This window comes from Mus musculus, chromosome 8 (assembly GCF_000001635.26).
Source record: "Mus musculus strain C57BL/6J chromosome 8, GRCm38.p6 C57BL/6J".
Classification (NCBI taxonomy): domain Eukaryota; kingdom Metazoa; phylum Chordata; class Mammalia; order Rodentia; family Muridae; genus Mus; species Mus musculus.
This window is the reverse complement of record NC_000074.6, coordinates 70,382,162-70,399,025: the sequence shown is the minus strand read 5'-3', so window position 1 is coordinate 70,399,025 and position 16,864 is coordinate 70,382,162. Positions and strand designations below refer to the sequence as shown.

The 16,864-nt window shown below is 55.0% G+C and overlaps 1 protein-coding gene across 11 annotated transcripts in view; it reads left to right on the top strand.

Annotated features, from left to right (window-relative positions):
• Crtc1 (CREB regulated transcription coactivator 1) overlaps positions 1-16,674 on the top strand; it is a 57,351-nt gene extending 40,677 nt beyond the window's left edge. For 4 of the 11 annotated variants that reach the window (XM_011242311.3, XM_011242310.3, XM_011242312.3 and 1 more), the window contains 8 exons: positions 690-730; positions 991-1,280; positions 5,971-6,104; positions 6,863-7,165; positions 7,723-7,824; positions 10,865-10,951; positions 11,305-11,485; positions 12,691-16,674. In XM_011242311.3, the coding sequence (XP_011240613.1) occupies positions 690-730; positions 991-1,280; positions 5,971-6,104; positions 6,863-7,165; positions 7,723-7,824; positions 10,865-10,951; positions 11,305-11,485; positions 12,691-12,902 (1,350 nt within the window). In that variant the 3' untranslated portion in view covers positions 12,903-16,674. Of the gene's footprint in view, positions 1-689; positions 731-990; positions 1,281-1,576; positions 5,340-5,970; positions 6,105-6,862; positions 7,166-7,722; positions 7,825-10,864; positions 10,952-11,304; positions 11,486-12,690 lie in introns of those variants that run through there. The other 7 variants (XM_006509704.3, XM_006509700.4, XM_030243653.1 and 4 more) reach the window with 5 other exon arrangements.
• The last annotated feature ends 190 nt before the right edge of the window (positions 16,675-16,864 follow it).

Genomic DNA, 16,864 nt, shown 5'->3' with positions numbered 1-16,864 from the left:
GGCACGAGGGAGGACACCTATAGGAGTTATCTCTCTTGCCGTGTGGGTCCTGGGAATCGAACTCAGACCATCAGCCTATGTGGCAAGCCTTTTTACTAATTAAGCCATACTACTGCCCCAGGAAGCTTTTCTAAATCTTCCTCAGCACAGCAGAAATTCCATAGCATAACAAGTGCTTACTCTGGGGATCTGTTCAAACTCATTGTGCCTGTGTTCCCTGCCAAGTCTTCTGGTCACAAGCTACTACCGTCAGGGAAGCCCCCAGGTGCTGCCTGCCTGCCCTGCATCCCTCTGGTCTGCGTTCCAGCCTGCAGCACTGGCCCCAAAGGACCAGGCTCTCAGAACCCGCAGCCCCTGCCTGTCAATATCACAAGGCTGTCTGTCTTTCTAGTGTCTCCTTCACCTGCAGCAGCCAGGGCTCCCCAGTGTGGCAGCTTTGAGCTGGGCATGTGGCTGTGGAAAGCCCTAGAGAGACCACACACAAGGTTAGCCACAGCATCCGGGCAAGGTATGGGAAGGAAGATCCCTCCTTATAACTCCTGCCTCTGTCCGGAGCTCCTTGAAGCCATCCCTGTACGACATGGCTGCTGGTTGTCCTAGACAGGGGAAGGGAAAGACAGCATTGAGCTCAGCACACAGGAAGCCATGCCTGCCACCTGTCACCTGCCATCTGCTCTGTTCTCTTTCAGGCGGGTTCCAGGCCCAAGTCCTGTGAGGTCCCCGGAATCAAGTAAGTCAGCCAGGCCCCCCACATCCCTTTGCACCTTGTGGCTTTTCCCTCTCCAAGCCTGCACCTGTTGGCAGGGGAGACCATGAGCATCTTACCAGAGGGTACCCAGGAAGTCCTGGCCCCCGTCACTGATGGCAGACATGACCCCTGTTCCAGTTTGGGGTCCTATTGTGCTTAGGGCTCACTAAAGGGTCTTTTTTTTCTTTTTTTTTTTTTTTTTTTTATCCACTGATCCCCTTGTTCCTCCTGTCCCACTGCAGTTGTCCTGGGTTGGCAGGGCTGGCCTGCTTGTCACTGTCCCCAGACCTTATGTCCTGTCCTCCCCATCTGGTCTTTCCCAGCATCTTTCCGTCTGCAGACCAGGAGAACACAACAGCCCTGATCCCTGCCACCCACAACACAGGGGGCTCCCTTCCTGACCTCACCAACATCCACTTCCCCTCCCCACTCCCGACACCACTGGACCCTGAGGAGCCTCCGTTCCCTGCTCTCACCAGCTCCAGCAGCACCGGCAGCCTTGCACATCTGGGCGTTGGCGGCGCAGGCCAGGGTAAGGCCCCCATGCTGTCCCTACCTGGCAGCATGCACTGGAGTGTGGAGTTGATGGATCTGTGTCTACGGATGACACACCTGCCCCCAGGCGTCAGGCTGTGGCATTAGGGCTGTGTCGTGCAGCTCCAAGCTTCAGGGAATGGGTGGGAGTCAGGAAGAGCCCTGATGGCTTTGACCTGGTTGCTTATGACTTAGGTGTGGCCCTTCCCAGCTCACTTCTTTTTAATTAAGAAAAATGTTTTATGTGTGCGAGTATTTTGCCCACGTGTCTGACTGTGCACTGCATGTGTACAGTACTTGATAAGGCCAGAAGACGGTGCTGGATCCTTGGATTTGGAGTTATGGACAGTTGTGAGCAACCATGTGCATGCTGGGAACTAACCCTGATCCTGTAGGACAGCAGCCAGTGCTCCTAACCATTGAGCATCTCTCCAGGCTCCTCCCCTTTTCAAAGGCTTATATCTCCCGTTGACCTGTTTCCTGGCAATGCCCACTTCCTTGCCCATCCCACTGCTCCCAGTTTGAACCAACACTGCTTCTCCTGGTTACTGTGGTTACTTTCACCACCATTCTCATTAAAGGCATCCCTGTCAGTCCCACCATGAGCCTAAGCCTCTGCACGTCCATCTGCTCCTGTCCCACCCCATCAGCCTCCCCATCCCCAGCCTTACCTCACAGCTACACTGCTCACCCCAGGGCCTTTGCACAAGCTGCCTGGGCATAGCCCTCTATCCTGCCCACTCACACTGCCCCAAACAGCACCTTCCATTGTTCTTCAGCATCCCTTTTCCCTGATGTGACACAGCAAGCCCCAAGTTGCTGGGGCTGTAGGCTGCAATGTGGATTAGGACAGATGGCGGGGTGGGGGTGGCAGGGGGCGGGGAGACACAGAAAGGATGGGGATACAGGTCATTTGGTGAGCTCTGTGTGGATTTGCTCTCCAGACCTTGGATTAGGGGCTGGTAAGGAGCACTATGGCTCGCGGGGCAGGATCGATGTGGGGAGTTGAAACCAGGGTCCTCCAGCTTGTCGCTGATGCCAGCTCTGGGTGGGGGTGGGGGTGGCAGATGAGAAGGTGCAGGTGTGCCTGGGGTGTTTTCTTTCCTGAGATGAAACATGAAGGTCACTTGTTGCTGGGGCTAAAACCTGGGGACTTCTGTGCTCATTTGATGCTAAAGATAGAAGTGGGCCCCCTCACGGGTGCCCAGCCAGCGCCATGTTCATGAGCCACACATTCTACCTCCTCAGCTCCTTTCCTAGGCTTCCAGGTGAGCAGATGGGACCAAAGGCCACGAGTGCAGGGCCCTGGTGTGAGATGTGCAGGCCTTTGGCCCTTCACAGCCTGACTTGTGCCTGTTAGTCTCCGGCTGTGAGGCCCAGGGAACCAGGGTGGGTCTAGGTGTTTAGAAGAAAGGAAGGGCCTAGCCCTGCACAGAGGCTGCCATATCCAAATCCTTTCTCCTCTCTGAATCTCCCTGTACCTCCTGCTTTGGGGCTCCACACTAGCTGCTGCAGTTCCAGTGTAAACAAGCACAGGGAAATAGCTTATGCGGCATTGGGTGGCCAATCCTGACTGGTAATATGTGCCATGTGTAGTTGTTTAAGAGCCAGCCAATCCCCTTTACAGGGGCTTTATTTTCTGGGCACCTTTCAGATGAAGCCAGGCCCTAGCACATACAGACAGTTTTCACCTCCCCATCCTAGTGCCAGACCCTGGTCAGGGAGAGCAAGGAGCTAGGAACCAAGCCCCTGCTCCATACTGTCTGAGGACAGTACACAGGGAGGTGACAACACGTGTCCGCTGCTGGCTATGCTCCATTCAGGGCTACACCAGGGCTTGTATGCCAGAGCCAGGCCACTGCCACCTGGCCAGCCTGCCCCACCCTCCCCTGCCCAGACTTCCCCTCCAGCTGGCTCTGCTCCAGAGGTGATCCAGGCTGGGCAGAGAAACCCGCTAGCAGGATACCCATGTGGCTCGCCTGCCCATCTGGCCTCTCTGGGTGTGACGGTGCTTAGGCAAGAGCTAAGAATGCCCTCATGTTCATGGTCAGCAGACCAGGGACATATCAGCTGGAAGTGTGAATTCTTTGACCCACAGATATGTGTGTGTCTGTCTCTCTGTATGCATGCATGTGTGTGTGTCCATCTTTTGCTCTGTATGTGTGTATGCATGAGTGTGGACATGCATGAATGTATGTTTATCTGTCTGTGAGCACATGTGTGCATGTGTGCTCATGCTTATTAATCACTTTGAATCCATGTTTAAAAATCAAGCCAGAGGGCAAGGTATGATGAAATATCCCAGGAGATAGAGGTAGGTGGATTAACCCAGAACCTTGTGCATTCTAGGTAAACAGTTTACCAACTGAGCTACAAGCATTCCTCTTAGCCAAGTCCCAACCTTCCACATCTACTTAACAGACTTACCTTCTGAGTGAGTGTTTGCCTGCATGTATGTCTGTGCACTGAATGTGTGGCTGGTGCCATTGGAGCTCAGAAGAAGCTAGCTGTAGGAGCCCTTGGGGCTGGAGGGACAGGTATTGTGAGCCCATGTGGGTACTAGGAATTACACCCAGGTTTTCTGCAAGAGCAGCCAGTGCCCTTTACCACTGAGTCATCTCTCCAGCCCCTGCATCCGCATCTTACAGAGTCCTACCTGTGCTGTACATCCTCACAGGGCCCAGCATCTGCTACAGATCTGAACAGGAAGTGTCTCAGCCCTGACAGACAAGGGAGGGAGCTGTCATTCAGAAGCAAGGCCATAGCCCGGAGTCCTGGACTCAACTCTGAGTGCTGCCTCCCAGATTCCCTGTGCCTAGGATTCTATTGACAGTCCCCCCACAGTGGAATCTGGCTCTGCCACTGCTACCACATCACAGGGCTGAACAGGAGCAGAGCCAACCAGGACCTGAGGGGAAGTGTAGGCCGTCCCACAAGTGACTGCCACAGGCACAAAGGCCCCTGGCCCTGTCATCTCCCCTAGGAGTGCTAGGTGTCTTATCACCCACCCACCTTCAGGAACAAGGTGAACCAGGTGCCCAGGGCAGGCAGGCCCCGGATCTCCTGGTGAGTCAGGCAGCCTCATCCGGCTTGATGGTGCCAAGTCCTCCCTATGCTCCTGACTTCACTGAGGCCTCCACTGTTAATATCTGATAGCTTGCGATACGGAAGCAGTGTCTTAGTAACTGGGAGGGGGGTGTCAGATGCAGGGCCCTCAGGGCTCCCCTGTCATCAGAGAGCCTGTTGCCTACTTGGTTTGGGGCCCAGGATGAGGCTGCAGGCCCCCACTCTGCCCAGTGCCCTGGATCTCACCCAGGTCCCTCATCACCTCAGCATTCGGGGATCAGATCCCTGGGGGCAGGCAGGGATTAGAGAAGGGGCCTGGCGGGTGCAGGCTTGTTACTTCAGGGCAGGGTGGTGAGGATTCTGGTTTCAGTTCAAGCAGACTTGGAAGGGGGTGCTGGGAAGGGGGGCTTCATCATCCTGAGGGTGCCAAAGAAGGATGTGGGTGAAGGGCACTAGGTCATCAAGAAATGCCTTGACAGGAAAGAACAAGCTTGGGGAACAACACGGGAGGGCCCTGGTGTTATAGAAACCCAACCTCCCATAGGATCGAGTTTCCCAAGCCAAGACAGAAAGGGAGATGGGCCATGATGGCACAGTCCTGAGATCTGTGCTGAGAAACAGGCTGGGCAATTGCTCTGACACCAGAGTCAGCCTGGGCTACCTAGTGAGTTCCAGGCTAGCCCTGTATGAAGTAATAATAACAGCTCAGTAGCTTGAAGCTCATCAGGGACAATGCTTATAGCTCAGTTGGCAGAGTGCTGCCTACCATGCACAAAGCCTTTGGATTTGAACCCTAGTACTGCAGAAACTACCTCATGCCTGTCACCTTCGGACTCAGGGCAGAGGCAGGAGACTCGAGAGTTCAAGGTCATCCTCGATTCATAGCCAGCTTGAGACAAGCACGAGCTACACGTAAACCTATCTCAAAAATATAAAATGGTGGTGCATCTGCTTAACCCCAGCACTTGGGAAGCAGAGGCAGGCAGATGTCTGTGAGTTTGAGACCAGCCTGGTCTACAGAGTGAGTTTGAGGAAAGCCAGGGCTACACAGAGAAACAAACAAACAAATTAATTAAATAAAAGGAGGTTGGATAGTTGGCTCAGAGATTAGGAGCAGTTGTTACTCTTGCAGAGGGCCCAGGTGGAGTTTCCAGCAGCCACATGGTGACTCACACTTCCAGGGGTGACAGTGCCTTCTTTTTTCATCCACAGTCACTAGGCACACACATAGTACACAGACACACATTCAGACAAAATGCTCTCATACTATATAATATATATGTTTTGTGTGTGTGTGTGTGTGTGTGTGTGTGTGCACACGCGCGCGCAGACATACCTACATATGCTCCACCAGGGAGGGCCCTGTCACTGAGAACTCTCTCTACCAACTGTGGGCAGCACTTCCTAGGATAATGTTCAAGATCCCAAGATGGGCTCTGATTGGTTACTTGGAAACAGTGTTGATTGGCTGGGGCCATGGGACATGCCCTTCTTAGACTACTAAAGTCCCTCCTCAGAGCCCCATCCCAGGTTTGACCACAGACAGCTTCTCTAGCGGGTTTCTGTCCTGGCAGCTGGGCTATGGTATGGCCACCTGTCCCTAGCCCCCTTTTCCTTTGTAGGTATGAACACCCCCAGCTCTTCTCCACAGCACCGGCCAGCAGTCGTCAGCCCCCTGTCCCTGAGCACAGAGGCCAGGCGGCAGCAGGCCCAGCAGGTGTCACCCACCCTGTCTCCGTTGTCACCCATCACTCAGGTGCGAGGGCGAGGTGGGTGGGAACACGGGTATCTACCAGCCCCTCCCCTTCCCCGGCCTGGTCTTTTTTTTAAAAAAACCAGTTTTATTTATGTATGTATTTATTTTTAATGTGTATGTGTGTTCTTGAGTGAATTTATGTACACCATGTGCATGCAGGTTCCCTTGGAGACAAGAGGTGTCAGGTCCCCTGGAACTGGAGTTAGAGGTGATTAAGAGCCACCATGTGGGTGTGGGATCTGAACCCAGGTCCTCTGCAAAAGCAGCCAGTGCTCTTAACGAGCCATCTCTCCAGCTCTGTTTGTAGCATTTATCAACAAAAGTTTGAACAGAAACTACACAAATCAGTGTTTTTGCAATGTGTATTTTATGATATTTCTGGTTTTGAGACAAGGCTTATGTAGCACTGAGTAGATGAAGATGACCTTGGACTCATCATTCTTCAGATCCCATCTCCCGTGTCACCGCTCCTGGCAAAACTAATGGTCTTGGAGTGGCCCAAGAGCCATCAGCAGGCATTGGAGTGACAGACACCCATTCTGCAGCTTAGGCTGGCCCCACACTTACAGTGACCTTCCTGCCTCAGCCCCCAAGTGTTGCATGACAGTGGTACCCCTGCCCAGGGTCTCTCCCTGTTTACTTCCTGTGTGAGATCCACCCTCAACAAGTTGGGCTCCCTTGCTCTAGGAGAACAGACTGTGGGGGTCAGACTGTGCTACCATGGGCCAGCGCCTCTTCCTCATCCTTGTCTTCTGCAGGCCGTGGCTATGGATGCCCTGTCCTTGGAGCAGCAGCTGCCCTATGCCTTCTTCACCCAGACTGGCTCCCAGCAGCCTCCCCCACAGCCCCAGCCACCGCCTCCACCTCCACCGGTATCCCAGCAGCAGCCACCACCTCCACAGGTGTCTGTGGGCCTCCCCCAGGGTGGTCCACTGCTGCCCAGTGCCAGCCTGACTCGGGGGCCCCAGCTGCCACCACTCTCAGTTACTGTACCATCCACTCTTCCCCAGTCCCCTACAGAGAACCCAGGCCAGTCACCAATGGGGATCGATGCCACTTCGGTAAGCCTAGGGGGGTTCCTGGGCCCTCAGTGTGTGTGTGTGTGTGTGTGTGTATTCATGAGTGGGTGGGTGTGTTCATGAGTGGGGTATGTGTATTCATGAATGATGTATACATATTCATGAGTGAGGTATGTGTGTTCATGAGTGGGTGTGTGTTCATGAGCGGGGGTTTGTTTATGACTAGGGTTGTGCGGGTGAGTGCCAATTGTATGTGTGTTCATGTACTGTGCTTTTAGGAGTGTGTGGATCACAGTCTTGATGTCCAGATCTGTCAGGGGTATGCAGGTGCATCCAGAGGGCACTGTGCCTGATGCCATCAGCTTTACACAGGGTCAGGCCTAGCGTCAGCCAGAGCCCTGCTGTGGCTTCCAGGTGGGCCCTGTAGTCCTCTGTGTGTGCTTGCCCTGAGAAGCCAGGTTTACAGTCACATCTCCACCTCAGATTCTCACAAGCCAGTGACTACCTGTGTGGCATCCATTATTGAGGGTCCAGGCATCCGGCTCAGGTCTGTTGGGCCAGTCAGGAGTCAGTAAAGCATGAACTGTCTGTCATCACAGGCACCAGCTCTGCAGTACCGCACGAGTGCAGGGTCACCTGCCACCCAGTCTCCCACCTCTCCGGTCTCCAACCAAGGCTTCTCCCCTGGAAGCTCCCCACAGGTAAGGCCCCTTCCCCTGGCCCTATGCCACGTTGTGTGTCCCATGTGCTCAGTGCTCCCCAGTGCTGTCCTCCATACCATGCCATCTGTCCTCCATCAGCCTGGGGTCATGCCCCCATCAGGCGGGCTCAGCGGTTCTCAGGACACCAGAACAGCTCCAGGGCATAGAATCTGAAGCTCCGGCCTATGAAGGTTAAGGCAGAGCCTCTCTGGGTGTCCAGCTGCTCTGCCTCCACCCCGGTCCCTGGGTCTGTTGTTGCTGTCACAGTAGACAGTCTGGAGCCTCATTTGGCTGACAGTGGCCTTTGTTTCATTTGGGTTGTGTTTTGAGACAGGGTCATGTATTTTAATAAAATTTCAATTGTTCAATTTTACCAATGAAGACTCAGGAGCCAGGTGCTAGGGTGAGAGCCTGTGAGCTCAGAGAGGCAGGGGCCACCCAGCTGACCTTCCACCCATGTCCCAGAAGCAGTGCCTCTCTCCCAGGCCATCTAGGAAAACACTCTTCAACCCGGATATCTCTTCCCTTTTCTCTCTCTCTCTCTCTCTCTCTCTCTCTCTCTCTCTCTCTCTCTCTCTCTCTCTCTCTCTCTCTCTCTCTCTCTCTCTCTCTCTTTCTCTCTCTCTCCCCACCCTCCTGACTCATTTTAGTCTCTATAGTTTTTTCTTTTTCTTTTTTTTTTAAGAATTTTTTTTAAATTTATATAAGTATACTGTAGCTATCTTCAGACACACACTAGGAGAGGGCATCAGATCCCATTTCAGATGGTTGTGAGCCATCATGTCATTGCTAGGAATTGAACTCAGGACCTCTGAAAGAGCAGTCAGCGCTCTTAACGGCTGAGCCATCTCTCCGGCCTCTACAGTTCTTTTCTTAATAATGCTATGCTCCCTTTCTGCCAAGTGTTGCGTGCTCCACCTCTTGACTTATGGCCGACTTCATGTAATCCTGTGTACAGTATTCAAGCAGAAGCTGTTGGATTACAGACCTGTGCTAAGGCTGAGCCTCACCACAACTAAAAATAGGTTTTTCCAGTAAATAATCCAATCTCAGGGTTTACAGTGTGATCAGATATCCTGCAACAGGGTCTTATGTACCCCAAGCAATCCCCTGATTCACTGTGTAGCCCAAGTGGCCTCACGCTCTGAATCCTCCTGCCTCTGCCTCCCTAGTGTGAGGATGATAGCTATATCATCCACCAACCCACACCCTGATTTTCTACTGGCCTGGTGCACCAGATCCCAGATGCCCTCACCACGCCAGGCCTCTGATCTCTGTTTTGGTCCAGCTCAGCCTAAGCAGATGTCCTTCACTTCCTTGCAGTCTGGCTCCCTGCCCAGCTCATTCCATACTGAGCTGAGGAGTTGAGGTGTGACTCAGTCACATCAGAACTGTCAGAGCCTCACCATCCTGGGGCCACCCCACCCTAAAATATTACCAGGCAGACAGACTTGGTGTATATTAGCCTTTGTAGTTTCCCAGGCCCTGAAACTATCCTCAGCCCCAGTACAGGGGCAATAGGTTCCTGCCAGGCTAGAGCCAGCAGGAGCACCAACCAGGCAGGAACATCGGACTGCCTTGCTTTGGGGGAACAAAGATATGAGGTCCCCCATGTTGACCATCCACTTGCTTCATCACCTGGTGTCAGCACCTCTCAGTCCATTCACACTGAGCTTTGGCTTCCAGGGACTCGGAGAGGCAGGTAGGGCAGAGTCGGAGTCCAAATCCATGACATACTTCTCTGAAAAATCATGGGACGTTCTTTGTCCTAGCCGGCACAGACAGCTCATCCTGTCTCATTCAATCTGACTCTGTGTGTCTCTGATATGGAAAACAGGGTATCATGCTGGCGAGGGTAAGACTGTTAAGGTATTTGACCCCAGTGGGAGGCTACAGGGCACAAGTTTCTTCCAGAACCCAGAGATGCCAGGGCATGAGCACATCTGGCTTCCTATTGGGTTTCCTTAGACATCCATTGGGCCTTGGCCATGTGCTCTCTCATGCCCGATGTACCCTCTCCATGTGCTATCATGTCTGTCCAGCCAGGCCTGTGTCTCAGCAGGTTAATGCACCACCCCTGAGTTGCTTCCTTCAAGGGCAGCCTCACAAGGCTCTAGGACAGAATCGGCCACCATCTCAGCCTGTCCCTTTCCGCTGATGAAACCTTTAGCTGCTGGTGAGGCTGTGGAGTCTTACAGTAGCAGGGTTTGATGGGGCCAAGTCTGCCACTTTTCAGGGAGTAGACAGTGAGCTCAGCCTGGGTGGTGCTCTTGGAAGCTGGAGGCCGTGGACACACTGCTAGACTGCAGCCAGGCAGTTACACTGCACAGTGCACTCACACTCAGGAGCATCTGGGATCTGACTTGTGAGAGCCACAAGTCTAGCTGGGACTGATGGGTGCCTTAGTGTGACTTAGCTACGTCTGTGGCCACCTATTCCCCTTTGTCCATGTCCCAGCCAGCTCCAGGCAGAGCCTTGATGCTCCTACAGGAGCTCCTTTCCTGCTTTCTCAGGGCCCCGACAGAGCTCAGCTAGCCTTAGCTAACAAGCAGTGTGATGGGATTTCCACCCCACAGAGCCTGGGGTCGCAGAGGCAGGCAGCCCCAGGCAGTGGCTTGTCCCCTGCTGTGCCCTGTGCACTGTACTATCTAGACAGTGTGTCCTATGTCCTTTCTCCAAGAACATATATCCCAAACAGGGCATGCACATACTGACTGTCACTCCTGTCCTCAGCTTCAGGGTTAGCCAGCACCTCCCCTGCAGTCCCTGCTCCCTAGGAAGTGATGTTTCCAAGATTCAGGCTCTAGGGGAGTAGATGGGACAGTGCTTTGGGGAGCATAGAGGCCCCTGGGGTGGGTATGGGAAGAATCAACCACCACTCTGAGCACTCCAAGATAAATGTCTGTGATCTGCACCCTGTGGGAGTCCCCTCCACCTGGGCTGTGGGAGGCACAGACTCCAGAACCCCTGCACAGGCACCCACCCCACCGCCTCCTGGACCTCAGGCTGCAACCACAGCGGGCTTCTCTTCTGTCCACAGCACACGTCCACCCTGGGCAGCGTGTTTGGGGATGCGTACTATGAGCAGCAGATGACAGCCAGGCAGGCCAATGCTCTGTCCCGCCAGGTGAGCGGGTGCCCAGGCCTCACTGCTCTACCCGCATCCTGCTGTCGGGCTGTGGAAGCAAAGGCCCTGGAAGGATGATTTGACCACACCCCCTTGACCTTTGTACATCCTGCAGAGTGGAGGTCAAGGTCACAGGGGAGGAAGGGCAGGCCTCAAGCACTGAGCAGTGGCATGGTGGGGGCTGCTGGATGGAGAAGCCGGGAGGATTTGGTGGTGGCTTGGAGTTTGATTTCCTATCTATTGTCCATCCATCATCTTGCCAGCTAGGCTGTGGGTGTGAGGAGCAGCCTCGGGTGGGAGGAGCCATAGCCGTCCATTGTCCTCATGGCCTGTCTTGTGGTTTCCCTTCATAGCTGGAGCAGTTCAACATGATGGAGAACGCCATCAGCTCCAGCAGCCTATACAACCCGGGCTCCACACTCAACTATTCCCAGGCTGCCATGATGGGTCTGAGCGGGAGCCACGGGGGCCTACAGGACCCGCAGCAGCTCGGCTACACAGGCCACGGTGGAATCCCCAACATCATCCTCACGGGTAAGGCCTGGGGTGACGGGCATGAAAAGTATCTTCACAGATCCCCTGCCAGACAAGGGGATTGGGCCGAGGCTAGCTTCTTCCACAGAAGCCCAGACATCCCTGCAACCCACTGCAACTACAACTCGGGTTCTACCCGTCAGGGTCTCCTCATACTGGACTCTGTCCCCACCCTAGCCATCCTTTCACACTGCACTGTGAGCCTCAGCACACAGGGCACTAGTGATCACCCTACAGCTCCCTCCTCAGGGTCCACTCTGCCACCCTGGCCATCGCAGCAGTGTGCTCTGCCCTGGCCTCACACTACAGCTGTGCTCCCGCTCGCTCCTCACCTCACACTGGGATCCAGTCCTCTTTTATAATCTCTGTCCTCTTCTTCAGCCAGGGAGACTCTCCACATACCACACACTGGGTCATCTGTTTAGGACCAAGCTGGTCATACTTCAACCCAGTAGTGGTCTGTCACTTGGTGACAAAACCCAGAACCTGCATACCCAAGGGACAGGCCCTTCCACCCTGCAGAGAGCAGTATGGCCAAGCCTCAATCCATCTAACCCAGAACCCAGCTTCTCCAACGTCTGCCCCACCCCAAGTCCTCCATAACCATCTCCCTCTATTTTATAAGCCCCAAAAAGGGGTGCTTTCAGTATAGTCTAGGTCTGTTGGGGACAGTGTCACTCCCCTCCTGTGGGCACTGTGGCACACTTGGGACAGAGGGCGAACCCTGAGGACCCCTGTGGCTTATAGGACGGCCTCTGTGCTTAGAACCCCATCTAATCTGACAGACCCACTAAACTAGATGGAATGGCTAAGTCTCATTTCTAGACCTGGGCACCTGTTAGGCACCTCCCTGACAGTATGACCCATCTGTGCACCTCAGACTCTGGGTCAGAGTATGTCCTGCAGGTCACACTGCCATCTGCTACCAAGCATGTGGCTTTGCAGGTCTCTGCCCTCAGTGCTGGGACCAGCTCATGCTCTGTAGACTGCTGAGCCATGTCCCTGGCTCACGCCACCCAGTGCCAGTGTCTACCCCACCACAGTACACAGAACACCCTAGATATTGTGATGTTCGCCCTGCAGAACAATCCCTGGGGTGAGCTGCCCCCTCCACTTCTGCTTCTCATACTGGTGGGAAGTAAATGGCCCGGTGTCTGCTTCCCTGGAGCCAAGGTTGAGCCATGTCATTTGTCCCCACCCAACAGTGACAGGAGAGTCACCACCGAGCCTCTCTAAGGAACTGAGCAGCACACTGGCAGGAGTCAGTGATGTCAGCTTTGATTCAGACCATCAGTTTCCACTGGACGAGCTGAAGATTGACCCTCTGACCCTGGACGGACTCCATATGTTGAATGACCCAGACATGGTTTTAGCCGACCCAGCCACCGAGGACACCTTCCGAATGGACCGCCTGTGAGTGGCTGTGCCCACCAGCCGCCGCTGGTCAGTCTCCAACGGCGCTGCCCCAAACCTGGGGACGGCAATGGCGTCCCCCTTTGCCAACGGCCAAGCTTGTGGTTCTGAGCTTGCAATGCTGCCCAGTGCCCCTGCCAGCCCCCCGCCACCCCGGTCGTTCACCTCCCATGATGCCTGGCGTGTGTGAGGCCGCTGTGTACTAGGCTGGCTATCTGTCTGTCCATCCATCTACCTGGGGTCAGGCTGATGGCCGAGGCTGTGAGTGCCTGGCCCCCATGGATGTTCCCCGTGCTCGCTCCCTCACCCCTCACTGGGGATGTGAGAGCCCTCATCAGATACCCAAAGTGTCACTCACTTCCAGATGTGCTGTGCAAGGAGGGCCGGGGCGTGGGTGTGGAGCGCCCAGAGGCTTAGGTGCGCCATCCATTCGACTGTTGTCAGCTGTCACTGCCTTCCTCCATCCTGCCCCCCTCCCCACCGCCATCCCCAGCCCTGGTCAGGTCATGCATGCCCACCGAGCCCAGGGCAAAGACAGCAGAGTGACGGGGCCGACCTGGACCAGAATAAACACTGTTTGGATGGCTGCCTTTTATATTCCTGAGCGCTCTTGCAGCGTGACAATCGACCTATGGCCGAATGTGGTATGGACAGAGCCACTGAAGCAGCCAGTGCCCCTCCTTGGCTCATTCTCACCATCCTTGCCCCCTGTTGGACAAAGGTCAGTATGGTGGCACTGGGATGGAGGGTCACGGGCCACCTGCACATTCTCCTCACTCTTCCAGCCTCGTGACCTGTCCCTCCTGCTGTTTAGGATCTGGGGCTCGGGAGGCAGCAGCCCTGGTGGTTCTGCTTTTCCTTCCGTTTCTGTTGGCATTTGGTAGCTGACCCCCCCCCCCCAGACTTGCCTGGCAGCATGTGTTAACTATCCCCCAGTCCCTCCTTTACCTTTTTAAAAGTTAACTGGAATACTAGCCTGGAGCACTTGCAAGCTGGGGCACCTGGGCTGCTCACCCTGGACCTGGGCGTACTGGCATTTAGTCTCAACTCCAGAGAGCTGGGTGGGCAAGGATGGGGCTGGATGCAGGGTCCTGGTGGCTGGGCGTGTCTGTAGAACCGCAGAACATATCCTGGGAACAGCCTTTACTTTCACTGGAGCCTCCTGAGAACCCTCTCTCTCTGAGGATCTTTAAGGCGTCTGCCAGGCCTTAGCAGTGGCTAAGTGGGGGCTGTGGACCGGGGTCACCTTTGGCCTGGAAGTTCTGATCCCCACCACCCTAGGTCATAGCTTGACATGCCCTCTGCCTCTGCTCCGTAGGCCCGGGCCGCGGCTTCACTGTTTCTCTGTGCCGTTGCCCACTGCCCATGCTGGGGGTTTGGGGAGCACACAAGCTGTGTGTGTCTCTCCCCAAGCACCTAGGCAGCCGCCTGCATGAGAAAGCTGCCACCCTTTCATTGCTATTCCCCTTCCCCTGGGTCTGAAGACACAGCATTGCTTTGTCCAAGTCACCTGTCCAGGTCTCAGGCCTTTCTGTCACCACGGTGCGGACTTGAAGGGAATAGTGGGAACTTTATCATCACCATCACCATCATCATCAAACGTATGTGGTGGCACGCGTCTGTCACCCCAGCACTGGCGAGCTGGAAAGCACACAGAAGTGGGGTGGGACTCTCTTCCAGCTGTAGAAGTCTGAGCAAACGGCCTCAACAGGGCCGAGAGGCTGACAGGGTACCTGGAGTCCAGTTACTCACTGGCTGTCTGAGTTCTCAGTGAGCCAGGGCAGGACAGATACAGCCCATGGCCCTCCTAAGCTGGTGGCCTGGCTTTCAGTGCCCTGAAGCCAAGAGTGCATGTAGCTGTATTAATGTGACCAGTTCATTGCCAAGTCCTATGATGAGGTGACACGTCCCTGCCTCAGCGCCCCAGGCAGCTGTGAGCATCTCATGAGCTCTCTGGCCCAGCCAGGAGCCAGCACTCGGGTGCATGCATGTTCCCAAAGGGGTCACCCTCCCCTCCCCTGGGCCTAGCTGCTGTCAGGGGGACTCCTGGGAGGTGTCTTTGTTTTCTAGATATAGGTCACCTGTCCGATAATACCCCTGTATTGCCAAGACATCCCAAGATGATAGCTCAAGGCCGTGGGGGCCTCAGCTGGTGACATGCAGATACTGTGACCCATTGAACTGTGCTGGGAGCAGCCACCTTGCAATGTGTACATAGACCCTCTGCCCACATTCATGCTCTCTCAGGACAGGCTTAGACACCTGGCCCTTGAGAGGTCAGATGCGTGAGCCAGGCCTGGTTTTTTCCCCTCCACCTTACCCATGTGTCACCAGCTTCAGCCAAGCCCCTCCTCAGCCATGTGGCTGTCCAGCCCACTTCCCTGACTCAGAAACAGGACTGGGGCATCTTGATAACTCTATGCCCAGCTGCCTCAGTTAACCTTGGCAATCTACCCAAAGCCCCACAGAACAACAATGCAGCTGGACCCAGCCCCTTTCTATATCCTAAGAAATGGCTTGTCCCCTTGACCCAAGGCCCTGTCATATCCCCTTCCTGCAACACTATCCAGTGTGGCTCTGGGAAGTCCACTGGTACTTAGCCTAGCCTTCAACTCTTTGGAAGACTCTTACACAGGGGGGCCCCCTAGTGAAACCCATGTGCTACTGCACAGCACCCAAGGATGGCTGACAGCTATCACACTGGGCTTGATGTCAAGAGTCCTGGCACTCCGGTCAGGACAAGAACGGGCAAAAGGCATGGGGACAGCAAACCTGCACCAGTGTCAGCTGCCGTTCTTCTCACAGTGGGCCTGGGGTTTTTTATTTTGCAGAGATTTAGCACAGGTTGAGAGGGCTGCTGGTATCAGGGTCTTGATGCAGCTGTGTGCACAGGCATGGGGTTGTAGAGTTGTGCCCTAGGTCTGGCTGCTGTCCCTCAGAGCTGTCCAGGTGAGGACACCGTGGCGCAGTCTACCCCATGTGGTCTGCCTCTGGTGTGGTGGTACCTGGTCCTTTTTATACCCCTTCCACCTTGGCTCCCAGGGGGCCTCTTCCTTCAGGGATCTGGTGGGTGATTTGGCGACCCTGATCATTTCTGTCTCAGGCATGGCCCTCAGTGTGGCACAAATGCCTGCCACCCATTGGTCATAGCCACATCTCCCTGTCAGGGCAGAAGATGGAGGGACTTGTATCCTCTCGAGCCTGGGTGCTGGGGTACTCCCAAGGCCATGGGGTGCCCTGAACCTCAGTTTTCCTCTTTCTCAACCCTGCTGGGCTCAGGGGCCCAACCTCCTGGTCAGGGTAGGGATAGCAGCAGAACCCCCACAATGGGACCAGCAGTCCCTTCTGCACTCAGCCTTTCCTTGGGGCTAGGGATCCATCACATGGGGTAAGGCCTAGCCTAATCCAACCCAGCACTTCTGGTCACAGGGGGACATGAGGACAGGGCTGTGGCCATAACTCCAGAGGCCAGGCTCCTGTTTCTCAGGCCCCATCTCACCCCTTAGTTGGAAAAAGGACGCCATGGGCTGGGGTGCCCCTTTGATATATGCAAATGGCTGGTTCCACATTCCCCTCCCCGTGCCCAGGCTGGCTCTGCCCCCGGCATGCGCACTCCGCTGCGGATGTCTGTGGATCGTGCGCATGGGCACCGCAGTTGGGGGTCAGGTTGCTCAGGGCACGCACGGCCGCCCGCCCCACCTTCTGGCGCAGACGCTTCTTTGTATTTTTGCGCCCTTTGTAATGAAATGTAATAAAAACCCAATGTTTTCGTCTGGGCCTCTTCCTCTTTTTCCAATCTCCCTCCAGGTTACCTCATCTTCCTGTGGCTGAGCCCCACATAGGTGTGAGCCCCTTGAACACCTTCCACTGAGCCATTCAGTGACTGGGGTTCCTCAAACTTGGAGGCAGCCATCTGCTCTTACCTTAGAATATTCCAGGGCTGTCACCACCTGTAGTGAATTGCAT